At 37.8% G+C, this 26,636-nt stretch overlaps 1 protein-coding gene and 1 long non-coding RNA gene across 2 annotated transcripts; both read left to right on the top strand.

Moving 5' to 3' along the window:
* The first annotated feature begins 686 nt into the window (after positions 1-686).
* LOC131326690 (uncharacterized) lies at positions 687-10,539 on the top strand. Its single transcript, XR_009200079.1, has 3 exons — positions 687-7,463; positions 7,572-7,648; positions 10,234-10,539. It is a non-coding gene; the product is annotated as an uncharacterized LOC131326690 (long non-coding RNA).
* Positions 10,540-16,712: 6,173 nt separating this feature from the next.
* Positions 16,713-21,819, top strand: LOC131327963 (UDP-glycosyltransferase 84B1-like). The gene is made up of 2 exons (XM_058361077.1): positions 16,713-17,896; positions 20,939-21,819. Exons 1-2 carry the CDS (start codon positions 16,817-16,819, stop codon positions 21,389-21,391), a joined length of 1,533 nt encoding a protein of 510 aa, XP_058217060.1. The 5' UTR covers positions 16,713-16,816; the 3' UTR covers positions 21,392-21,819.
* Positions 21,820-26,636: the final 4,817 nt, after the last annotated feature.

Below are 26,636 nucleotides of genomic sequence, written 5' to 3'. Positions count from 1 at the left end.
CCATGGCAAAGCCAGCCGGGGCAGGGCTTGCCGCGGTAGTGGTACTCGACCAGACGTGATCAATTTGTTCCCTCTACTTCCTTTTAGGATCGACGGACCAATTAGATTCGGGAGATCTGAGTGCCAAATATGCTTAGAGCAATTCTTGCACGGGGAGAATGTAAGAGTCCTCCCCACATGTAGGCATATATTTTATGATGATTGCATCAAAATGTGGTTGAACAGGCGTACATAATGCGTTGTTTGCCGCCACGATTATTTAGGTTGGGAACTCGAAATGTTGCCACTTGATGTACCTTGACTTATGCGCTGTCTCCTTACGTACCTGATATATAGAAGTCTTTCAACCTGATTTTTGAGGTTGTATGTGCTATAGAGAAGTCTTTCAACCTGATTTTAGAGGTTGTATGAAGACCGTTACTTGTGGCTAAGGCTGTAAACGAGCCGAGTTGAGCTAAGCTTTAAGCTGCTCGAGCTTAGCTTAGCCTATGTTTGATGCCCTCGAAGCGAGTTGGGATCTTTGGGCTCGAGCTTGGCTCGCCCAATTTCGTTCCAACTCGAGCTCGGCTCGACAACAAGTGGCTGTAGCTACGCACAAGGAAAGGTGAAGGCTGGTTTCTATATTTAAAAGGGATTCACTAGTGAGTTTCTTAAATTTGTCCAAACATAAGCATCCAACTCTTGAGTCTTGTCCTACATCGAAAAATGAAGTCCAAAACCCAGCTATCCTTCCGTTTTTAATGACGCCAGAGCTTTCGAACACAACTGGTCACCCACGCGCTCGGTTGTTCCCCCGGCAACGTGTGTACATAAGTAGGAAAATTAAATATATAGGCATACATAGCCCAGCTCGCGAGCTAACTCGAGCTAAGCATCTTAAGGCTTGAGTTTTGGCTCGTTTATTTAACAGGTCAAAAATTAGGGCTCGAGCTCGTTTGTTTTTTAAGCAAACCGAGTTTGAATGAGCTTACCGAGCCGAGTCACGCGTCGCTCGCGAGTGGCTTGACGCATTTGTAGCCCTACTTATGGCAATAAGCTTGTATATAGTAGGTGGCAACATTTCAGTTCCCAACCTAAATACTTGTGGCGGCAAACAACGCATTCTGTGCGGCTGTTCAACCACGTTTTGATGCAATCACCATAGAATATATGCCTACATGTGGGGAGGACTCTTACATTCTCCCTGTGCATGAATTGCCTCAAGCATATTTTGCACTCAGATCCCCCGAATCCAAGTGGTCTGTCAATCATAAAAGGAAGTAGTGGGAACAAATTGATCACGTCCGGATCGAGCTCCACTACTGCGGCAAGCCCTGCTTCAGCTGGTTCTACTTCTGGCTCGGGGCCATCCTCTTCTTGAGGATTGTCATTTGCCCACATCCTCCAACACAAACATCCTAGAATGACCAAAATGCTCATGATCGGAGCTACTATGACAAGAGTGAGAATTCTTGGGCTTCTAAAATTGGGTAGCTTGATGTCACTCGTTCTTTACGACTTTATTTTAAAAAATCCACACACGTTTGTGTTACAAGACCACTAATTTATGATTCAAATTAATAATAGCTAACAAATGTTGTATTACTCATAATATGGCTGTTTGTTGGACGGATAAAGTTTTAGGTGGATAAAAATGAAGGGTGGATAAGAGTGGATATGTAATAAAGGGAGATTACACAAGAAGGGGTGATAGCTAAGAAGGATTTGTTTCGTTTTCTTAGAGAGAGGGGATTAGCTTAAATATAATTAGTATATAACAATATAACATGAATTGGATTCAAAACGTGGGATCAGATATCTGATCCTCGGATTCGTATTGAAATTACCGAATTACCAGCAACAATGATTCAATGGATACTTTTTTCTTCCTCTGTATATCATTCATTCACCACTTTTACCTGCTTATTTTCTCTTCCTTTATCGTTATATCGAGATATACTTTCGCACCAAATCAATTTTTTCAGTTGGCATTTTTGGGAAGAATCAAGGACTCAAGGATATGCTATATGAAAGGTGTTACTCAGTTTGGGTAGTGGTGTCTATCCGTAATGAAGCATAAGTTAGCTTTTAGTACTTCTACATTTTTTTTCCTAATTATATCTAGCACATGAAACGAATTATATCATGCTTTTCTAAGGTGATGATTTCATTTAAAAGTTAGATAAACTCTTTTTTTTTTATCCTAATCACCATCTGTAGATTTTGTCTATTAATTCTACTAATCCAATCACAAAGACAAAACATGTTTGCGTAGTTAATAGCTGAGTTTGATATGCTAATCTCTTTTTTTGGTATTATTCTTGTCAATGTTCACTTATATATGTGCAGCAATGACAATTTAGTTAGAATGCCATGTCAATGCGAACAATGGAGATTGACATTTGAACGAAGCAATTGACCTACTACAAGGTAAATGAGAAGGTAAGTTCAATTAGTGATTTGGCATTTAATGAAAATAATTGCCGCTTGACGTTGACATATGCTCATAGCGGGCATGTCAAGCAAAACTAAAAATAAAGTTTTTCATTTTTCCAGTGCTCAGGTTCGGTCTGTTCTTCAATTTCCTTTTTAATTGGCAGTTGCTTAGTTAGTGTTTTGGATAGCATCAGTATTGGGTTAGGTTTTCTTATGAATTTAATTATTTTGTTCATATTTCTATCTTTATTATGAGAGTAAAATTGAATTTTCTACCCATGTGTGATTATTAGAGATGCATGCAAGGATGAGTCATATTTTGTCTCACAATTCAACTCTTGTTGTTTTGATTTGCTTTGATCCGACATTTTATATCATGTATCAACATCACGATGCGTGTGTTTGCTCCCTTTTTTTTTCCGTCAATGTACACTTATTGAGTTTAATTAATATAGGTTTGCTAATAAAAAATAAGAAAAAGGAGCAGTCAGATTTTTTTAGAGAATCAAGGAGTGAATTAATGATTCTCACAAATGAGAGGAAAAAATGATAGAGGGCAAGACCTTTGGTGAGAGAGAGTGTGTGTGTACAAATTGGAAAGGAGGTTATATGTATGTGTATTTTCTATTTTTCTGCGTTGGACAGTGGTAACTTCTTCAAAACAAGTGCCACTATATGAAGACAAAGAAATGGAGAGACTACTAAGGATTCCAAGATTTAGATAAGTGATGACAATGTCTCTCATCGAGTTCATATTTAACTGTGTTACCCTTGTTACAATAGAATTGGAGAGTTTAGGGGTTGTGATTGTTTAATTGAAGTTAATGATCGTATCCTTACAATGTTCTTTACTTTGAATAAAACCAAAGTACTATAACGTATCATGTATAGGCTTATTTTACCCATATCATGGAAATTGTTTTTCTCTTGCCTTTTTTTTTTTTTTATTCATTCCATACTGCTTTTTTAACGTAGCGATGGTATTTTTGGTATTTTGTGATTTTCTTTACGAGGGATATATAGGAATAAAATAAACTCATTGGTACTTAATTTATCCAGTATTTATTCACACTAAAGATACTCAAGCCTAACTAAGGGCATAAGTATCACCTCCAACCGCCCTATATGGAGCTCAAGCCTACACAGGGCCGGCTCTGGGCATAGTTCCTATAGGCGACCACCTTGGGCCTCCAATTTTCGCCCAATAATTGGGCCCCTAAATAGAAATTATAGTAAATATTATTTATGTTAGATATTTCATAAATAGTCAACTCCGTGAGGTCACTTGTTCGATACTTGTTACCTTCAATTTTACGCGAATTGAACTTGTACAAAAATAGATTCAAATTGAAGTCGTTAGGACTTGAACTCAAGACCTTCAAGCACAGAAGTGAGATTCAGAGCAATGTGCCACCGAAGCACAACGCAAGCTTGAACCTTATGTCAAAAAATTAACATATATAGACAAAAATAAAAGGCCCCATTCAAACCCCGCCCTAGGCCCCGAAAATCTCAGGGCCGGGCCTGAACCTACAACCTTTGCATAGAAAAGTTGGAGTAATTAATGTCTTTTCGGTAGTTACGAAGGCAATCGCCAACTATATTCAATAGTATTATTATCTTTTTTGACAATGGTGTAGTTGTGGAATCCATCGACTTGGTGACGTCTGACTGAAGACATTAAACTTAGCTCTTCTTGGGAGGAAACCCAATTTTTGCGCATCATTAAAAGAAATAGTGGATAATGCTACTCCGGATTACATTTCAATGTGATGTCTTGGAATCTGACTTTAAATGACCATAGGTTTTTATATTTCTAAGTGTGTAGATTTTAGCTTGTATTAGTGTGATTTTGAGTCGTTTGTAGTCTAGGTTTGTGGAACTTTTGAAACCGGATTTGGTTTAGTTTGCATTTCGCTGAGGGTTTAAAGGTCTTTGGGAAGGTTGTAAGTTGATCTTGGGGTATAATGAGTGTTGCAGATCTTGAGTTTAATGGTTGTGAGTTTCAAATCCATCTGGTTGCATGCCAAAATGTGTCTGGACACATCACCATTCAGCTCTCGGCGAATTTTCTTGGGCCATCCGTCCAAGCAATCCGTTCATTGTCGCGTGAAATCCTTCTAGACGGATTAACATTCAGCTCTCGCAATTTTTTTTCAAGCCATCCGTCCAACCAATGTGTCCAATAGCACATGAGATCTGTCTGGACACATTGAGCATCAGTTCTGGGCAAAAATTCAGAGGCCATGTGTCCAGTCAGTCCGTCCAGACACATTCCATGTTTCTATGGACGGATTCATAGAGCAGTTTCAGCTGGAATAAAATAAAACAATGGGGACCAAGTTATTTTCTATTCTCAGTCATTCTCAAACCCTCATTTTCTCTCTCTACCCACACTCTCTCTGTCTAAACCTCCATAGCCTCCATCAAACCCTAACCCAATTTCTATCAATCTTTCGTCCGAGCGTATCAAAATCATCATCCGTATCCATGTCAATCTTTTAGTTTTCATTTTCATATGGATCATTATACCTTTGTCTATATTTGCATTTTGTTTGTTGTTTGATACTAACCTTTGCAGGTTTTTCTTTCCACTTCCATGGAGCGGTGAGCTCCTATTTGCATATGCTTGTGGAAAGTCAGTCCTCCAAGGAGCTATCCTTCCTTCCCTCTTTACTTTACTTTGTCCTATCACTACTTTTTGCGGTCCAATGAGCATTGTCCAATTCAAGTTGGGGGGAGGGGTTTCATATTTGGAATTTAGTAGTTTTTCTTGTTTCTTTATACAAAAATGAAAAAAAAAATTGAAATATGGAAAACCAAATAAATTGAAAACTTCAAAAACACCCAAAACATTAAAAATTTTGAAAAAAAAATATGTTTGATTCCTTTGCTATATTCATTGAAAGTTGGCATGTTGCATTGATTCGGCGAGTATTTGCACATGAGTTGTTACATGCACTTCTTTGATATGATGTTAGCATCCTAGTTCACTATGCTAGCTCTTGTTAAAGTAGTTCATGGCATCTATACTCGGCACTTTGCACTTCATGCTAGCTAACATGTCCATGATCTTGATTGAGGAATAGGTGGTTGACTTGGAAATCTTGAAGGACAATTGTGGAGACTTTAACCCTTTGTGAGCTTTAGAGCCATTCTTTTCTTGGAGAGTATTTTTACATTTACTCTTGCATGACTTTCTTGGAAGCCCACATTGGTTGTTGTTAAGTCTCATTATTCGTTTGTTGTTTGGTTGAATGCCGGGAATGCTTCATTTTATGCCACATAGCACATTCTTTTTTTGAACTTTTGCACACTCGAAGGGCTATGCCATGTCTAGGAAAGGATTTTAGGCCATTATTGTTATTTGAGCTTGTTTGTTTCTTTGCTCTACACACTTCTCCCTAGTTAACCATTTTGAGCCTTCAAAGTGACATACCATTTTTTGCTAAACTCCATGGCCAAATATGTCTTGAGAATATAGGATTGGACTTGATTGATTGAAAGACTAAACTGAAAAGGAGAGAAAAGGGAGGTTTGATTGAGCCTTTGTACTTCCTGTTCGTGTTCCCCTTTGGAAAGGAAAATATGAGATCAAAATGAAAAAATGCAAATGAAAAAGGGAATCAAATGTTTGCTGCTTGAAGTTTGTGAAGGAGATTGAATATGAAATGAGTTGAAGAGTAGTGTTGTTGAAGTTAGGGGGAAGAATTGAAAGGATTGGCAAAAGAATGAAGAGAAGAAAATGGCTACACATTGAAAATTAAGCCCAAGTCTTGAATTGTCTGATTGCTTGCCTATTCTCGGACTTATATTGTTTTCCAACCTAGCCTCATGCACTTTATCCCTACCCTACGTTACAACCAAAAATTAAGTCCTAATTGATCATAGTTGTGGCATGGCTTTTCTTGTGTGTTGGATGGAAGGATGATGTGATGTGGTACTCTTTTATTTTGGTTTGCTTACATTACTTCCCCCACGCACACATGTGAGAGAATGTATTTGCACAAGTTTCTGAGTGTTTCATTTGTGAGTGCAAAACTTGGTGAGATTTGGGTTGAAGCTTGGTTCAGATAGAAATTTGAGTGATCAATTGTTCTAATGTTGGGATTGTGTCCATGTTAGCTAATTCACACATGCCAGGTAGTGGTGCTATTGGATGTCTTTATGAGTTGATAGTGTCTTGAACTTTGCATACTCCTTATATCATTGTGGTGGATGTCCTAACTTGTGTGAGATGCTTGCTCAAATTTATGTGGTTAGCCGTGTATTCCAGTTTGTTTTGCGTTTTAGAGAAATAACGAATCCTCATGCCCGTGTTGTGTTGTATCCGTGTCGTGTGTCCGTATTGGTACTTCTTAGTTTGCAAACAAGTAGTGGAAAGCCTCTATTGTAGAGCCACTGCTTAAAAAGTAACTGTTATTAGTTTGTAGTACCAGTGTCCACAATTTTGGAGACTAGGGCTTTTTTTTTATCATTTAATTTTGGAGATATCTACATTGGGAAAAGTAATATTTATTCTGAGCCTTCTAAATTTGTCACACTACAGGCAGCTTTTAGAGTTTACATCCGAGATAGTTTTCCAAAAGTGTAGTCTCTTAAGTTAAATCATTGTAGTTATAGGGATGAGTTGAGGTCCATCCATGCTAAAGAGTCGCCTTGTCTTGATCTTTTTATGAACTAAACAGCTTTCTTTTTTTCTTTTTTGCTGTTTAACCGCTTTCCTTTTCACTCATTTTTGTCATTTGTAGCTCTAATGCAAATGATTTCGAGCAGATATAGTCTTCAGTTATGCATAAAGTCATCTGTATCTCTTTTTCTTTGGAAAAGAAGTGTAAATCACTTCATGGGAAGTATGAAGCCATTGATGATAAATAAATAACAGAAATCTAAGCCAATGTGAATCGTACATGAATCTGCACTATACATAGGGGATTTAAGCCAACGTGTAGTGTACCTCCGTTGTACATTCCAACAAACCTTGCGAGGCATAAATCGCATCCTTGATGATATCATCTACACCTACTCCCTTCTCATCCTCAACATCAGTTTCCGTAATCCTCTCTCTGGATTCTGCATTCCTCTTGTTTTTTCCTCAATCAATCGACGTTTAATTTGGCCTTACTTTTGTTTCTTTGTTTGTTTGATTGAAACAGGTACAACTGCAGATGATTGTTCCCGTATTTTGACAAGTATGGAAAGGTGGTGGACATCTTCATTCCCAGAGATCAAGGTTTTTTCCTAAATACCTCTCTCATTGCTATTTCCTCTTTCTCAAACAGCCCTTTGGATTAATTTAGGGATTTCCTACTTTGTTGTTTCTCACAAAAAAAAATGATGAGATTTGGTCATAACCCTTTCTTTTACGGCAAAATCACAGATTAATCCAAAGGGCCTGTCAAGGCTTTGTAATCTGGAGTATGTTGTGTTTGATAAAGATGTGTTTGCGCTTTTTGTTTGGTTGGCCGTGTACTCCGATTGTTGGGGGTCAACAAGCATCTTTCCCCACTCTTTTGGCTTCCAATGAAGAAAAATGACACCAGGTCCTGTACATATATTTCTGGAACAGCTAATCCTACACCTTCTCAGGTATCATTTCAAATGCTTTTAAATCGTTGATGTTTCTCTACAGTCTACATAGTTCCTCTGCCATTGAATGGTTGCATGGTTAGTGTAAGATCTGGCATTGGGTCGGGTCGGATTTGGGTATTACTTGACCCATATTTGACCCGAACCATATCAACCCGCATATTATTGACCCGTCCATATTCAACCCACGACTCAAACCCGTTCATTTGCCACCTCTAGTAAAGAGTCACCTTGTCAAGATCACGTTTGGTAATGTAGATTAACAAAATTGCATGACTTGTATAGCTGTCAATCAAGTCCAGTAATGAGCCTTGTGCTGTCCATTGCTTTAACTGCTTTCTTCTTCTAATGGAAATATCAAACCATTGATGATAAATAAACAAGATAAATCTAAATCTACAGGAGATTCATACATGAATCTGAAGAAAAAAATATTCATTATGCATAGTGGAAAAACTATTGGTGTTCTTGGGGCACTGCCATGTGGTGCCCGAACACCCTCATCCGCCACATATTTCTGTGCACGGAAATGTGTAGTGGATAATTACTCATACATAGGGAATTTAAGCCAACGTGTACCTCCATTTTACATTCCAACAAACCTTGCGACACTCGCCGCAGTTGCCGGGCTACTAACCTTTCTCGAGCCTACAAGGTCGTGTACACAGGTTGCTCTGACACCACCTGTGATGCCCCATATAGACCACTAGCCCTGTAACTTGTTGGAGGCTAAACACATGGCCCAAAAATGCTTATACCCAAATTACTAATTGTAGCTTGCATGGTTTCTTAAAGACCCAAGATCACCCATGTAGGCTTCCGATATGGGATGGGGTGTCACAAACCCTCCACCTTGTGAGGTTGAGCACTAGAGTCATCATAGGGTTACTAGATTCTTTTTCCCAGTGGCCTGAATCACCATAGCTTTACTTGGCTTCTTTCTCCAGACTTAACCTCGGCCTTGGACTCGCTGCAGAGGCTGGACTACTTGATCTTTCTTGAGCTCTCATGGTTACAGGTTGTTCTAATACCAACTTGGGTTACTAGATTCTTCTTCCTAGTGGCCAGAATCACCATAGCTTTACCTGGCTTCTTTCTCTAGACTTTACCTCGGCCTCGAACTTGCTACTTATGAAGCACCTACACCTCTAGAGGTCAACGTATTGCATTATCAGACACGGGGACACATATGGGACACGCCACGGCTGGGGACACGGCAGGGACACATATGGGACACACCACGTGGGGGACACGGGGGGACACACGGGGGTCAAAGTGTAATTTTTAAAAAAAAATTGGGGGTCAAACTATAATTTTTCAATAGGGTTGTATTGAACTTATGAATGTCTTGTTTTGTTTGAATGGTATTGGAAATATGGATTTTTTCGTTTTGTCCACATTTTGCCATTTAAACTTGGGAAAAAATTGAAAAAATATATAAATAATTAAATATACACGTGGCGTGTCTCCCGCCGTGTCCATGTCCCCATTTTTTTAGAATTCCCGTGTCCGTGTCCGTGCATCATAGCTCGCTGCAGAGGCTGGACTACTTAAACTTTCTTGAGCTCTCACGGTTACAGGTTGTTCTTATACCAACTTTAGTGCCCAAGTTACTAGTAGTAACTTACCTGGTTACTTATATACCTAGGGTCACCAATGTACACTTCCAATGTGGAACCAAGTGTAACATATTGTGAATGGCAAACATTGGTAGCAATCAACCAACCGCTGTATGAGTTAGAAACAAGGAAAAAAGAAACTGATAAATGAACAAGTTGAAAGAGGAAATGCTGTAACCCTAATTCAACAACAGATGAGATGGGACCATATTTAATACTGAAAATTAACTCAAAACAAAACTCAATAATCAAATCAAGATTACAATAACTCTATTTTCCTTGTATTTCTCTAAGTAGAGCCGTGTGCTGTTGCATCATTTGATGCAATGTGGTGGAATAACCAAATGTTCGACACTGTTAAAATCACATCTACTCAGGCTACGGGGTAGTTGTCATTTGATTTATTTTCATTGAATGCAAGGTTTAGATGTTAGCATTGGGATTTTGTTAACCATTCGCAATAGGCAAAGTCATTATTTATGTGACATATTAATTCCATGTCTGCTAAAATCACCCAAGTTTAGACTGATTAGATTCAGCAGCATACATGTTCAAGTGCTTTTAAAAAGTCAAAAAGCAATTTGTTCTCATGCTTAAATCAAACATGCAGATTACTTGATTTTCAGGATGAATTTCTTTCGGAATCTAAAGTCCATGAGTGGCAAGATGTTATGGGGTTTAGAATCAAAATTGAAAATGCATTTGCCAGGTGAAGTCTTTAAATGTTTCTTCATATTGTATGTCCTTATTCATTTTCATTTCAATCCCTTGGAGCCTAGTAACTCAAAAGTCTGAATGAGCTTAATGGTACTTTTGTTGCTTGATAACTGGAGAACTTAGCGTGTAAATATATACTCTTTCCTAGTTATATATCAAGGGAAACCATCTTGCATGGGAAATTCGTTAGTTTTGATTATATCCAGTTCCGAATGGGGTTCTCTTGGAGTTGGGGCAAGTCTTCTATTATTTTGAATACTAAGGTTAATTGTTTTTTGGTAAATTTGGGTTAAGGTGGATTTGCACTCACAATGAAGCCCAATCCAAAGTCGGGGAAAAAAAAAGAAAAAAAAGAGGGAGTTTGGGCCAATGCAACGAGGACGTTGCACCCTAAGGTGAGGAGACTGTGAGAACCCCAAATGTCCCACATCGGGAATTTGTGGGAAATGGATATGAAATATAAGGGATTTTGACCAGCTACTGTATAATCTGAGGTTAACCTTTTGAGCCACGTGTTTAGGCTAAGGGTTAGCAGGTCAATTGACGCAGGTCATTACTGTATAATCTGAGGTTAACCTTTTGAGCCACGTGTTTAGGCTAAGGGTTAGCAGGTCAGTTGACGCAGGTCATTACAGTTTACACCCTATTTTGAAAAATTCTTAACTGTCGAGCTGGTTGTATCGAGTAAAGGATACTTGGTAATTTCTTCAGCCTTTCAAAAATGTGGCAAGCGGCTAAGGAGTAAGGACACTTGGCTAAGGACGAAGAGAGAACAGATTTGGTCTGGATCAAGACAAAGGTAGTTGAGTCGAGGATGTTGGAAAAGAAGACACCCAGGATCAATATCTGCCCGATTCAGGATCAATAACTACCTAATTCGGACATGCAATTTCAGGATCAATAACTGCCCGATTCAAATCAAAGAGGGAAATCGTCCAAATTTGAATTCAAAGGACAAGGCTATTAATACCAGACTTATAAGTCCAAGAAGACCCCGTTCATTCGCCCAAAGGCTTTTTACTTTTATCAATCATCCACTTTTCTTGTCATTTACTTTCCTAATACTTTAATTTCCAGTCTTAGGAGTCGGAATATTTTAGTTACCATCGTCTGTAACCTTGTGTTTCCATCGACTGTAATCTTTGGAGAGTACTCTCTTTTGGTTTGCTTCCAAAGAAGTCTTGAAAATGGCAAGGAACCAAACCTCACCTTTTAACACCCATATTCCAGCATATCAGTCACAAACTATGTCGATTCTCGACCGAGTGAATTTTAGAGTAAACACAAGTGTTTATTGTAAATTCTTTGTATCACCATTTTACATTACCATCTAGTGTTTATCAGGATGGAATGATCTTGTCAACCACATTTTTTAGCACTACTTAGAGCATCTCCAATGCACCCTCCATTCCTCTATTTCTCCATTTGAGAGGATCATTTTTGGAGGAAATACCATTTCAACCCATCCTCTATTTTCTCCTCCATTTAAGAAGATCAAGTTTGGTACTCCAAATATGGAGGATGGAGAAAAAAATGGAGGATGTCCTCCATTTTACTATTTATCCTCACCAAATCTCATTTTGTTCGTCAAAGTAGTTTTGATACACTAATCCTTTATAAAATTGGTATCAATCAAAAGATATGTACAATATCTTCAAAATAAGACCCATATTGAGTATTTTTTTTAATGAAGTTAGAAAAATGAAAATTTGAGTTTTGGAGGGAAAGTGGGAAAGTTTGAGATTTGGGATGAGTTTTTAAAGAAATAGAAGTAGAAATAGAGTATTGGGTTGGAGTTAGATTTCCTCCAAAATCACTTTTGCAATAAAATATATTATTTTGATACTCTCAAATGAAGAAATGAAGGCAAAAATGGAGTAGTGCATGGTACATAATTCTTATCCACTAAAATTTTATCATTAACAAAATTAGTTTAGGCGTTTATCTTTCATATGACTGCATACATGACATGCATGTCTAATTATTTAGATTTCCCTGTGCACGTCATCTTATTCAAAGAGATCATCCAACTATATAAGCTATAGTTACCAAAAAGAAAACTATATAAGCTGTCAAAAAAAAAAAGGTAGTAAAATTCATATGATGTGATTCATGTGATTGAACATTATCTAAATTAATTATGGGCAGTGATTTTCACACTCTATTTTTTAATAAACACTCCATTTTTGCCTTCTTGTAATTTGAATTTACAATGGTGTCCTTGCACGTGTAAAAGAATATACAAATAAAAGGTTTTTGCAAATCCACATCACAAAATAACAAAAAAAGTGAGTGGTTATAAAAAAAGAAAAGTGTGATAATCAATTACCATAAATTATCTACAATTAACGAATAAATAGCAAGTATAGAGGATTACCTTACAACTTTAGGCATCTAAATTCATAGAAAATGATTTAAGGGAGGCGAAGAGGTTTTTTTTTTAGGAGACTACGGTTGTTTGGCAAAATTTAGGCATAAGATTACCTTACAACTTTAGGCATCGATTTTTTTGAGGGTTATTGCTTTTTTATGACGAAAGGAACCTAAAAAGTAAAAAATTACGATCAATTTTTTTTTTTAATAATGCCAAAGATAAGCTAATAAGCCAATTTTTTTGTCTTTATTAAAAAAAATTAGATTTCAATCGTAATTTTTTACTTTTTAAATTTCTCGTCATAAAAAAGCAATAATCTTCAAAAAAATGGAGTGTTTATTTAAAAAGTGAGCGTGGTTATAAAAAAAAAAAAGTGTGAAAATCAATTACCATAAATCATCTACGATTAACGAATTGAAGATACAGATAAATGGCAAGTATATAGGATTATCTTACAACGCTAGGCATCTAAATTCATAGAAAAATATTTAAGGGAGGCGGAGAGTTTTTTTTTAAGAGACTACGGTTGTTTGGCAAAATAAGTCAAATGACTTATTTATTAGTCTTTATTCTTTTTTCTTTTTTTTTTGCATTTGTTAGTTTTTCCTTGATTTTTTGAGGAATAAAGAATTACGATCAAAACTCAATTTTTTTTGAATAAAGACAGAAAAATAAGCCAATAAGTCAATTTTTTCTTCTTTATTCAAAAAAAATTTGAATTTGAATTGTAATTTTTTACTTTTTAAATTTCTTTTGTCATGAAAGAATAATAACTCTCACCAAATTGACGAAAAATTAGCAATTACAAAATAAATTTTAAATAAGGACAAAAAAATAACTCATTCAACTTATTATGCCAAACGATCCAACCCCAGCCGAAACACCCACCACACATGTACTGTTGGTGGTGGCTTCATGAGGCCCATGGACCATGGTGGGGTCGGCTGGTCGTTATCATACCCCATGGAACATGGGGAGTCCGACTGGTCGTTATCATACTAGGATGGTGGTAAGAGGGTTGTCGGTAAAGCCTCGTACGGCTCAAATGAGTTGATATTTACTTGAGAGATTTCAGATCTTAAGAATGAGCTTTGCATCATAATTCTAGCGAGGTTGCTAATGACGACGTAATCTTTTAAGTTCACATTTGGTTCAGTTTGTACTTTAATAAAAAGCATTTTAGAGCCATTTGAAGTTTGCATGATTGTTAACTTCAAATTTTATAATTACTCAAGATTCACATAAGATGACTTGGACACTCGATTAAGAAAAAAGTAAGATTCTCAAACAGTTCAATTTTGGTAGTTTTGGGCCATTCTCTAGTCTAATTCGATAACCGAAATCGTTCACTTTTTAAAGCTTGTTGAGGATAACAATTACGCAAAAAATTACATTGTGAGGATATCGTTCGTGATAAATTTGGTTAAAAGTGTTAGGTAATTATATCAAAAAATATTTGATCAACATTGATTTTTTTTGTTAATGTAAGGTGTTCCAGGCCCTACAATCCCTCTCACAACCTTGTATGGGGGTGAAGCATCTCCAAAAATCCAAGAGGTTGCCCTTGGATTATCAACGTAATTTTTTTTTATCGGGTTTGATATTCTCGATGAACGCTAAAACGTTAATAGTTCCGATCAAAACCCACAAATAGTAGAAACCGAACTGCCATTCAAAGGGATTGGGAGATGCTGTAGTGCGACCAATCCGACTGTCCATCTTAGTATGGATGGCTTAGATTTAATCTGAGCTCCTTCAAATCCGAGCCGTCTATTGTTTGTATTAAAATTCAAGCCGTCCATTATCGAGATGGACGGCCGGATCGACCGCTTGCGGGTGCACTACAGCACCCCGGATCCCATTTATAAGTCCACCGAGTAGACGTGAGAGGATCCAACTCCTTGATAAAATTGGGATATGTCACCATCATCGACATAATCGTTTGTATGATGTGGAGTGTGGACGCCACCGGCTATGCTGCGCTTAATTTTGGTTTGCATTTTAATGGACTACAAGACAACGTGGATTAATCACTTCAGAGTGTAAGCCTTATTTGGTTTGGTTTTTGAAAAAAAAATTCCAACTAAAAAAACTCATTATCTTTACTTTTAATTATTACTCTCCACTGGCTATCTCTATTTCTATTTATTATTCTCATTTCTCTCTTTATCTTTCTCCACTCATTATCTTTACTTCTAATTATTACTTTATTTCTTTTTCCACTCATAATTCCAAAAAATTTCTCAAAAACTCATCTAAATACAACATTAAAGTCTTGCATAAAGACCGAGAAGACAATTGTTTGTATAGTTTTTTTTTTCCAAAATGATAACATGTGATATTATAGATCCAAGAAACAATAGTACATCAAGAGGAAATTTAATCCCTAAACAAGGGATCAATAAATCAAACAGGAGGGAACTCAGTTTAAAGACTTACACCCAACTATAACTAAATCCACCGCTCCAAACAGATGGAGCACTGTAGAAAACAATAAAAAATACTCACACAAGGGTCTAAGAACCAAGAGAGAGAGAGAGAGAAAGAGAGAGAAATCAGTAACGGGTCGGACAGAGTCCGCCGTAGGAAAGCACACTTCATCCACCAACCTAGATCACCCACTACGGCGATCACGATCTGCAAGCACTACCTCCAACAACCATTGGACTACACGTCGGGAAAAGGCGAAGGAGGGGTGACAAATGGTGGTTTGGGGAGGAGGAGGAGGAGAAGGGGGAAGAAAAGAAAACCTCCGAAATCTAGGATCGGAAAATGAAAAAATCCCAGAGGGGGAGAAATCTCTCTTCTCCTGTCACCCATTAAACCCGGGGAGGAAGGGAATGAGGGAGATGGAATTATTTTCGGACTCTTTTTTATATATATAATCGCACTTCTTTTCTTGTTTTTATTCATGTGAAACTATAACATTCTTGTTTTTATTCATGTGAAATTACAATATTGTTCTACAATGATTGCACTTTTTGGGATATTTTAAGGGCAATATTGTATTTTAACATAACTAAAAATAAAAGGGGGAGTTCGAAAGGGAAATACGAAAAATCACCAATAAAAATAAGCTAATCTTTTGCGTGAATATACTGAAAGTTAAACTCTTCTGGATAATTTAACTTGACAGAATTAGACAGTCCACTGTATAAATTGAAATTCAACTTTTGATAGATTTATTTTGTCCGATCAAACTGATATTTTACTTGAATATATTACTCTGCGGGTCCTATAAGATGAACTATTCGGATCACCAATAAATGCACAACAAGGCCCACAACGACAGTGGTAAAAAGCACACCATTTATACCGCTGATGGAAGTAATTTAATTTCCTAATATGCATCAAGAAAACGCATTCCAGACGATAAGAACGAAAAGCTGCTTTCGTAAAATTGAATCATGTGTCCATCGACTCGTATTGTCTTCCACAACTGATTTGACACTTTAGAATATTTTTGTCAATTATTTTCAAAAATTTATAACCGCCGCAACCAACGACCGCTACGTATCATTTGACATTCCCGATACTGTTAGACCCCGTCCATTATCTTTCTGTGTATCTCATACCCTTATTTAAACCCATCGTGTCACATAATGTCAAATTATGAGTGGGATTGATACTTCTATTTTTCTTGATTATCTCTTGAACTTAACTTAAACTCAATTTAAATTTGAAAATTTTGTGTTTATTTGAATTTTTTCGCATTTGTTAGTTTTGAGCTAAATTTTTGTGGATTATTGATTTGACTCGACGAGAGGAATTGGAAAATAATTTTTTTTTTACTCTTATCCAAGTATTTTGAAAAATAACCACTTTTTAGTTTAAAAAAGACATTTTTTTGCTAAAAATTGTTATTTCTCAAAATACATGAGTCTCGTCGAGACGAAACAACGTACAAAAATTTGACGCAAAACTAATAAATGAGAAAAAATTCAAATAAGGACAACTCTCAAATTTAAATTAAATTCAAGAGAACGGGGCCTTGTTCGTCTTGTGAGAAGAATCAAAGAAAAAAAAAATCAAAAACTTTAAAATTTTGCAAAAGATATATATAAACAATTGAATTACCACCACATGATTTTCTGATTTGTGAATGCGTCATTGCCTACGGTGGTTGCCTCTTATTATCCCCCACCACCACCACTGCCTTCTAGCCGCCACCCCTCTCTCTCTCTCTCTCTCTCTCTCTCTCTCCAAGACTATCATGGAAACCAAAGAAGAAATTCACGTACTAATGGTAGCGTTCTCATCCCAAGGCCACATCAACCCCATGCTCCGACTAGCCAACCGCCTCATAACTTCCCAAAAAAACCTCCACGTCACCCTCGCCACCACCGAAGTCGCCCGCCACCGCATGCTCGCCTCCTCCTCCACCACCGCCGCCGCCGACTCCGCCCACTCCGTCGCGAAAATCCGCTTCGAATTCTTCTCCGACGGCCTCCCCCTCGACTACGACCGCAAGTCTAACCTCGACCACTTCATGGACTCCCTCGCTGCCGCGGGCCCCGCAAACCTCTCCGCCATAATCCAAAGCAACCACCCCACGGAATTCAACTGCGTGATCACGAACCCGTTCATTCCGTGGGCCGCTGATACGTCAGCGGCCCACGGAATCCCATGCGCCATGCTCTGGATACAACCCTGCGCTCTCTACTCCATATACTACCGCTTCTACAACAACCTCAACCCGTTTCCGACGGTGAAAAACCCGGACTTACCCGCGGATCTACCCGGGTTGCCCTTGCTTAAAACAGAGGATTTACCCTCTTTCGTTCTCCCTTCCAATCACTTTAGCGTGTTCCCGAAGTTATTCGACGGGTTGTTCCGGAGCATGGGGAAGTTCAAGTGGGTTCTCGTTAACTCGTTCGAAGAACTCGAGAAGGATGTCATCGGGTCCATGTCGGAGATCCACCGGGTCATGCCGGTCGGGCCGCTGGTGCCGCAGGAACTGTTGGGTGAAGATCGGGCGGATGATGCTGTGGGTGGAGTAGATATGTGGAAATCCGATGACGATTGTATCGGGTGGCTTGATCAGCAAGGAGCGTGTTCTGTTGTTTACGTCTCGTTTGGAAGCATTGTGGTGTTATCGGAAGAGCAAATGCAGAGTATTGCGACGGGTCTGAAGAAGAGTGCCCGGCCGTTTCTTTGGGTGGTGAAACGACCCGATTACCAGGTAAAGTGTTGGTAATCTATCTATCTATATCTAGTATTGGGGTGGCAAATTGAATCTAAATTCATTAATAAATTTAAACTTACTTACTAAAAATTAGACCCAATCTAATTCATTTTAAAGTTAAATTGGAATGGATCTCAACCCATCAATTAGCCCACTAACAAAAAGCCCCCCTCTCTTGATTCTCGTCCGTACCCACCCCACCAGATTCTCTCTCTCTCTCTCAACCACACCATCCCAATGTCTGCTGCATAGCATTGGGGCGACTGATTTGCTCTTGGCCCATATAAAATCTGTGATTTTCGTGAGGACAAAATTGAAAGGAAACTGATTTTTTGCATTCTATTTTTTATTGATGGCGCTTCACTTTTAACGTGAAGTAAAAAGTGGAGCGCCATCCGTAAAAAATGGAGCATAAAAATCAAAATCCAATTGAAAATGCATGTCAGAAATTTAAAACAAACACCAATTGTTTTTTTTTTTTGGTTGATCACCATTAGTATGCTGAGCTCTATCCCAAGGGATTCTACCATTTTATTTTATTTTAATAACTCATGTCTCCGAGTTAACTTACGCACACCTCGACTAATTATGAGAGATCAATCCCAAGGGATTCTGTCACTCATACATATCTAGCTCACGGATTTTATGTTTCTTTTGAGCATCTCTAAGCACACAAACAAACTCATCTTGTATATATCATGCATGATGAAGACTAATAATGTAGAGAAATGCTAGATGCAAAGAAAATTAGTCAAGAAAATACCCTTAAAGTGTAAATGAACGGCTCAGATGCACTGCACAGTAAATCTGAGCCGTTTATGTACACTTTAAGGGTATTTTCTTTACCAATTTTCTTTGTCCCTAGCACTGCTCAATAATGTATTTGACAAATGAGGCGATTAATTACGGGATCATATATGCTCGATTAATGGTAAAGGTAGATGCACGAACGTGATCATCTTTTACGGAGCAAGAGCACATCTCGATTAATCGATAAGGGATCAATCTCACGGTCCCTAGGGAGTCCAATTAAAGTGCATCCGCAATGGGAATAATCAAAATCGATAACCAAAATGTGCCACGTCAGCATTTGATTATCCATTAAGTTCATAATCAAATCTAACAAACTTGATCTCCCACATTGGTTTTTTTTGTATCCCTATAAAAAACCCCCATACAATACGCAATGCATCTATGTCCAATTGAGTTCCAATCACGCACCCGACCACACCAAATTATTCGTCTCGATGAGACGATTCTAATGTGAGGTATTTTTTAATTTTTTAGTTTTGAATTTGGTTATTGGGTTTGGTTATTGAGTTTTGGTTATTGGTAAAAGTTGTTAAGTTTGGTTATTCAAAGGTCAAAATTTGATGAGTTGCTAAGAGGTTGCTAAGTTTGGTTATTACAATGTGAGCACTTTTTTGAGCAAACATTGCTAACTTTAGCAACCTTTTAGTTTTGATTATTACATTGTGGATGCTCTTAGAGTTTATAAATAGCACCTAGTACAATTACATGAGTATTTTAGTCTTTTAGATCTAAAATGTAATATGGTCATTTTAATGTACAAATGGTATTTTTACTCATTTTAAATTTTAGTATATAATTTACCAAAAAAAAAATAGTAGTATATAGTACGTATGTAATTGGGTTAATTGGTGGTTCAGGTTTAATTTTAAATAAATGGGTCGGGTTCGGTATGTGTAATTGAACTCATAATTAATGGGTCTAAATTGCCCAAATCCATCCATTTGACACCCCTAATCTATTCTAACGAAATGTTTCAAATAAGGACCTTTTAAAATGTGAACTATTCTTTTCCGATCGAATTTTGATGATCCAAATCACTCAATGTGTTCAGAACATGACTTTAAGGGTACTTGCGAGAAATCGGCAAAAAAATGACCGGGAAGGGCTTGATTTTAGCAGTTTTTTTAAACCGTTCAATAAAAAAACTGTTCGCATGAAGCCTTTCTTGATCATTTTTTTTGCTGATTTCTCGCAAGTACCCTTAAAATCACGTTCTGATCACATTGAGCAGCTCGAATTATCGAAATTAGATTGGGAAAGGAAAGAAATGAAGAGGTTCGTATTTTAACTAAAATAAGGTGGTTCTTAAGAGGGAATGACTATCTATTCTAATTCTAATATATAAAGGGAGATGAGTTTTTTGAGTGACATGTTTTTGAAACTGTCACAGAAATGATTCCCAATTTTGTCATGATCAAAATCAAAGTTTTACATCTGATTTTACCGTAACATGATTAATTTTATGGCAAAATTATTTCACTAAAATTCAACCACCCACCACACTCCCAGAAAAAAATTACCCACCCATCCTTCAACTCCCCAAATATTTTCACTTGCACTTCCACATGCACACATGGAGGGTATGCCCTCGCTACTACTCCCTTTGTTCCAAAATAACTGTCATGTTTGATCTCCAATGCGAATTTTAAATTGTTAATATCTTTCAATCTACATTGTTTTTAAAGATTTTAAAAACTTTGTATAATAGAACTTTAATTAAGATCTATCATATAAGATACATATTGCATATAAAATTCATTATAGACTGAAAGATATTAACAATTTAAAATTTACATTGGAGACCGAATAGGACAATCATTTTGGAACAGAGGGAGTAGTAGTTTAAATTAAATCAACAAATAAACTCACCTTGTCAAGAGAATGTAAAAATCCTTGATTTACCAAACGTAAGACAAGTCCGTTCTGCTAAAGTTCTTATTTTTCGCTTTATGAAACAGATCATTCTCTTATAATACATCACCTTAATTCATAAGTACTTATTTTAGTTGGTGAAACACGCCATATGATGAAAAACATGTGGGCCCTTGTATTCCTCCTAATCCTAATTCCACCTATAGTCCAACAATCAAACAAATTAAGTGAAAGGTTTTTAATTACTACTATAATTTTGTTAATGTCTGTATAAATATGCTTCTTTTAATTGATGCGTGTTAACAGTTGTTTGTCTTTTTCTTCTGATTTCTGTGATTAAATTCCAAAATGAAGGACGGTGCAGAGAAAGCGTCATTTGGGTTTCTAGAAGAATTGAAAGGGCAAGGCCTTATTGTGCCATGGAGTCCTCAAATAAAGGTTCTAATGCACCCATCAATTGGGTGCTTTCTGAGCCACTGCGGATGGAATTCGATGTTGGAAACGATTGCCGCAGGCGTGCCCGTAATCGCATACCCCCAGTGGACGGATCAGCCAACGAATGCCAAGCTTATTACAGATGTGTGGCGGATAGGCGTGCGGGTCATCCCGAACTCAGACGGTGTTGTAACCGGTGAGGAAGTGGAGAGGTGCATTGAGGAGGTTATGGGCGGGCCGAATTCGGAGGAGTTTAAGAAAAATGCGGCGGGGTTAAAAGTGGCTGCTCGAGATGCGGTGGCAGACGGTGGATCATCGGACCGGAACATAAAGTTGTTTGTGGATGATATAATTGGCCATTCCAGCACATGAAAGTTGGGATTGAAATTCATGTGCTGGAGGGATTGAAATTTTCGTATATCGAATAATCGTTGCTCGAGTTGCACCGTCAAACAATGTACTAGACCAAAAAAACTCATGCAACGAAAAGTAATTATAAAATTGTTCGGGACTACCACCACGTGGTACTTTGGACCACTTTACAATATATGTTCCTGTAGGTTCCATATATTAATGGTAGACCCCACAGAAATATGTAGTTGTAAAGTGGTCCGGATTATCATGTAGCGATAGTCCCAAACAATTGTATGAATGAAGGGGGACGCATCTAATAATACGCGATTGATGTGTGGTTGGGATTGAATTTTTGTAGACGGTATTTTTATGTGGAAATTGTATTCTTGCGACCCATTGTATTCGGAGAATTTATCGATTCAAAGTACTTGAACTATTAACCCCAACGGATTTGGCCCAGTAGTTGTGAGAAAGCAATAAGTGTTCCTTCATGAAATCACAGGTTCCATTCTCATGGAGGACAAACATTTCAAACCTTGGAGCCATTGAGGGTTATGCTCGGTCTTATCTTCAGGGCCCCGGAATTAGTCGAGATGCGTGCAAGCTGGCTGGGACATCCAGTAATAAAAAATAAAAAAAAGGAACTGTTTTAAATTTTTAATGTGATTGTTCCATTTATAATTTTTTTTTTTCGTGATTTGTGGTGAGAAAAAATGGAAGGTCGTAAGTGAAGATAAGGCAATGGTGTTGGCCGGAGGATAAGAACAATATTTCAATGAGAATGTGGGTGAATAATTCAAGAGAAATTTGCCAAAACCACTGCCCTTTTCAACTTGGCTTGTTAGAGGAAAAATAATGCACGTGATGACAAAAATATGCGATGCAGAATATCCTCTACTCCTTTTTGTTTTTGTTAAGCAGCATCTTTGTTGTATCTTCCATGTAGAAAGCTAACTTCCAAGTTCCAAAAACGGGACCAGGATTTCCTGCGCTAAAGGGCCGGCTCAAGACAATTGGAACCTCGATCGATAAGTATCTCCAATACATACTTTGAAAATATTCCCAAATACCAATGGTGTAGATTCATTACAAAATAAATTTAAACTATTGATTTCTTATTTCGAAATATTTTCGGGGTACCCTTTCGGAATACCAAACATTGCTCGTACAATAAATTAGGATAACGTTCGAGAAGATATACCATGCCTCTTTCTTTTTCATTTTTTTCTGTTTTTGTTATTTGGGGGCCACAAAAGATCTGGACCTAGAGCCCTCATTTCACTATGATCCAAAAAAAAAAACTCATTTCACTGGCCTAAATTCGCAAGCTGGCCTACCTGCACTTTGGACTGCATGACAATGTGGCTTGTGTCAGGCGGTCAGGCCCTTCTGAATGATTTAGGGAGTGTTTGGGATCAATTATTCTCTAAATATTGAATTCTTGTAGTAGTAGTTTGTACTTTTTATTTAGAGAATGATACCCCACCGCGGTTCCCCACCGAACCGTCCACCGCACGCACGCCGGGCCTACTTTGTCCACCGGACGGCCGATCCGATCCGTCCAAAAATTCTAAAAAAAATACTGAGTGGGTCAACATGGAAATCAACGGCATCCAACATGTGTAATTGGTCAAACCAAACTTCCATCTTTTAACGGCTCAGATCTCTGATTTTTGAAAGTTTGGATCGAGCACTTACACATGTCGGATGCCATTGATTTACACGGGGACCCACTCGGTTTTTTTTTTTAGAATTTTTGGACGGATTGGATCGGCCGTCCGGTGGCCGGAGTGGGCCCAACGTGCGTGCGGTGGGCGGTTCGGTTCGGGAACCGCGGTGGGGGTATCATTCTCCTTTTTATTTTATTTTTTTGACAAGGCGACCCTGCCAGCATTTAATTGAGTGTTTTGGACAACCGGCCCCGCCTGTCCAAAAGGGGTTTTTGTGTGTGTAAGAATAATCAAAATTTAAAAGCCCATCCAAATGTGGTTTTTGGATGCCTGCTGATTTTGTCACTCTTATTTTTGTAATGTCACTCTTTTACAAGTGTATTTTTAGTGCAAAAAGACATTTGCAGGGAAGTGACGTTAACAAAAAAGAGAATGACAAAATCATTTTCCTTTTGGATTCTGCATTGCCCAGTTCATTTTTCAAAATCCAGTTTGGCAAATAATTTTTCTAATTGGCTCCCAAACACCTGTACTTGAAATATGTAGTAAGCAGAATCTAAGGAGCTCCCAAACACTGCTCTGAATCCTTCATTTTGAAGGACGCAATGGGAAGAAGCATTGATTTTTTTAAATTTTTTTTAGACAAACGTATGGGAATGGTAAGCAAAACGGGTCTATTGAGGGTAGGGCTGCAAACGATCCGAGCCGCTCCAAAACGGGTCTATTGAGGGTAGGGCTGCAAACGATCTGAGCCGCTCGCGAGCGGCTCGGAGCTCGGCTCGATAACGGCTCGGCTCGGCTAGGTTCAAGACAAAAACGAGCCGAGCTCGAGTCCTGGGCTCGTTTCATAAACGAGCCGAGCTCGAGCTAGTCGAAACTCGGCTCGAATTGGCTCGCGAGCTCGATTATATAATATATTTATATATATATATTTTTACATATTTATATTTATTTATATATATTTGTTTCATAAACGAGCCGAGCTCGAGCTCCGTAAATACCTATCGAGCCGAGCTCGAGCTCGAGTCCTGCAGCTCGTCACGAGCTCGAGCCGAGCTCGAGCCAACTAAATTTTTGCCGAGCCGAGCTCGAACACTCTAAAACTCGGCTCGGCTCGGCTCGGCTCGTTTGCAGCCCTAATTGAGGGCATAGCAGATTACCACTATGTTTGGCTTGCTTACAAAGTTCAATTTTGATATTTTGCCAAGAAGTTTTTTTTTTTTTTTTTTGCCACGGCGATATACATCAGCGGGGGTTAGTGGGGGTGTTAGAGTTAGCACGGGGAGACCAGAAGCTATCCATAGCCCTGGTCCCCTAAAGGGCCTGCTCTCTGTGGGGCTCGAACCCAAGACCTTCCACAAAGGAGAGGCAATGACTGACCAACTGCACTAAGCAGTGGTTGTCACCAAGAAATTTATTTAAGCTGTTTAAACTATTTTTGTCTATGTTTACGGGATTGCCTAACGGCGTTGTGCGTTTTCCGGCGGCTGGTGGTGGTGATTCTCCTAGCGGGTTCATCTCCTAGATCTACCTGGCATGCTTAATGGCGATCAAGAGCAGGCGGCTATGGTGTGTTTTGGGGCGGCAGGAGATGGGATTAGGGTTAGGTTTCTTCAGGATGGGATTGACCCAATTGGTGTGTGGTTTCGGCCCTTTGGGTTTCTTCGGTTAGTTTAGGGGAAAATGACAGCCAAAGACGTGTTTGGCTAATTAATACCAGCTAAAGACATTTTCAACATTAACAAATGTTCTTAGGATGTCATTGACGGGTATTAATTATCAAAATACGTCATTGGCCCCCAATTGAGGGATTGGGTCTTAGATTGGGCACCGGATTTTTCTTAGCTTCGTTAAGATTTTGATGCCGTTCTCCTTGTTCCTATTGGTCTTTGTAACAATATCAAAGGTTAATGAAATTTTTTTGCCGTTCAAAAAAAACTATTTAGTCTATGGTTTTTATTTTTCAAAAAGCAGCAGGTTAGAATAAAGCTAACTTTTAACTATGGGATGTGGAATATGCTATTTGAGTTTTAAACTCTCCTTGTTCCTATTGGTCTTTGTATCAATATCAAAGATTAATGAAATTTTGTTGCCGTTCAAAAAAAAAACTATTTTAGTCTATGGTTTTTATTTTTCAAAAAGCAGCAGGTCTGAATAAAGCTAACTTTTAACTATGGGATGTGGAACATGCTAAGTGAGTTTTTAACTAGAATATAATTTAGGGATGTTCAAGAAAATCACCCGAACCGTAAACCGGTCCGAACCATCCTATTTGGTCCGGTTCTGTTGTTCTGCGGTCAGGTTATGGTTCCAAAAAAATAAGAACCATTAATTTTGGTTCGGTTACTGGTTCTCAATTAAAGAACCGTGATTAGAACTGGACCAGACCATTTAGAACTAATATATATATATATATATATATATGTGTGTGTGTGTGTGTGTGTGTGTGTGTGTGTGTGTAGAGATTGGCTTACTTTTTGAACATGGAAGAAGTTAGTGCTGCTGATTTAAGTAATGTTTTGGGCATTGGAGTTGCTGTTCTTTACTTCAAGACGTGCTGCTATATTTTATAATTTATGATATAGATTTAATTTTAATCCTAAATATAATGGGTCATTATTGTTTTTCTGTCACTGAATTTAATTATTCTATAAGTGGTTTTGGCTACTTTATTGGTGGTTTTCGTCAATGTTTTTCAGTCAAGTGTCAAGTATTTCGTGAACCATATTGGGTTTTGATTCTTAATAAAATGTCTATTATTATTTTATGAGTTATTTGATACTTTAAATTTTTAATTTTATGAGTTTATATTTTGTGAATAAGTGTTTGGATGCTAATTAGAAAGAACCGGAACTGAACCGATTTTGTGGTTTGGTTCTGATTAGGTTCCGCGCATATATTGATTAGGTTCTGGTTACCAATTTTCTAGAACCATTGAAAATGGTCCGGTTACTGATTTTCTAGAGAACCCGACCAATCTGGACTGTATACACCCCTAGAATATATAAAAGACAAAGAATTAAACATCTTATCTTAGTACCAAATTAATAAACGAAAAAAAAGAAAATAAGATCTTTCGGTCATCCCAAACATAGCTTACGTGAGGCTGAAGGCCTTGCAGACGATGATAGTAATTAAAATTACAGAACTATGATCAAAAGTCCCAAAATATTCAATAAGGAAGAAAAAAAATCCCTAAACTATCTTTTGTTCTTCATACTTTTACAATCCGTTCCGATCTATTGTTTTTTATCTTTATAATTCTTCTTCTCGAGACGTATGATTAATTATTTTCTTAACAAAATAATCAGTTAACATCAATAATACACGCTATTTTTAGGAAAAATTAATATAGGCTGAACACTCTTCGTTCCGCTAAGGTCTTTATTTCTTAAGTATTTATTTCTTGCTTTACGAGACAAGTCTTCTCACAATATAACACATTTAATTTAAATAATAAATATTTATTTTTCTTAGCTGAACAGGCCTAAGCCCACTAATTCGTTGAGTACTGAGCCCACCAAACAAGCGAAAAGCCCATTTATACATTGGGCTAAAATAGCCTCCTTTTTTCCTATAACCCAAAAAAGAAT

The sequence above is a fragment of the Rhododendron vialii genome, chromosome 5a, assembly GCF_030253575.1.
Source record: "Rhododendron vialii isolate Sample 1 chromosome 5a, ASM3025357v1".
In the NCBI taxonomy this organism is placed as follows: domain Eukaryota; kingdom Viridiplantae; phylum Streptophyta; class Magnoliopsida; order Ericales; family Ericaceae; genus Rhododendron; species Rhododendron vialii.
This window is presented reverse-complemented; position numbering and strand designations above follow the sequence as displayed.

Bases quoted from the DNA above. Each gene is read 5' to 3' on its own strand.
- LOC131327963 (XM_058361077.1), top strand. From the start codon at position 16,817: ATGCGTCATTGCCTACGGTGGTTGCCTCTTATTATCCCCCACCACCAC. The intron at 17,897-20,938 runs GTAAAGTGTTGG...TCCAAAATGAAG, and splicing joins TGAAACGACCCGATTACCAG to GACGGTGCAGAGAAAGCGTC.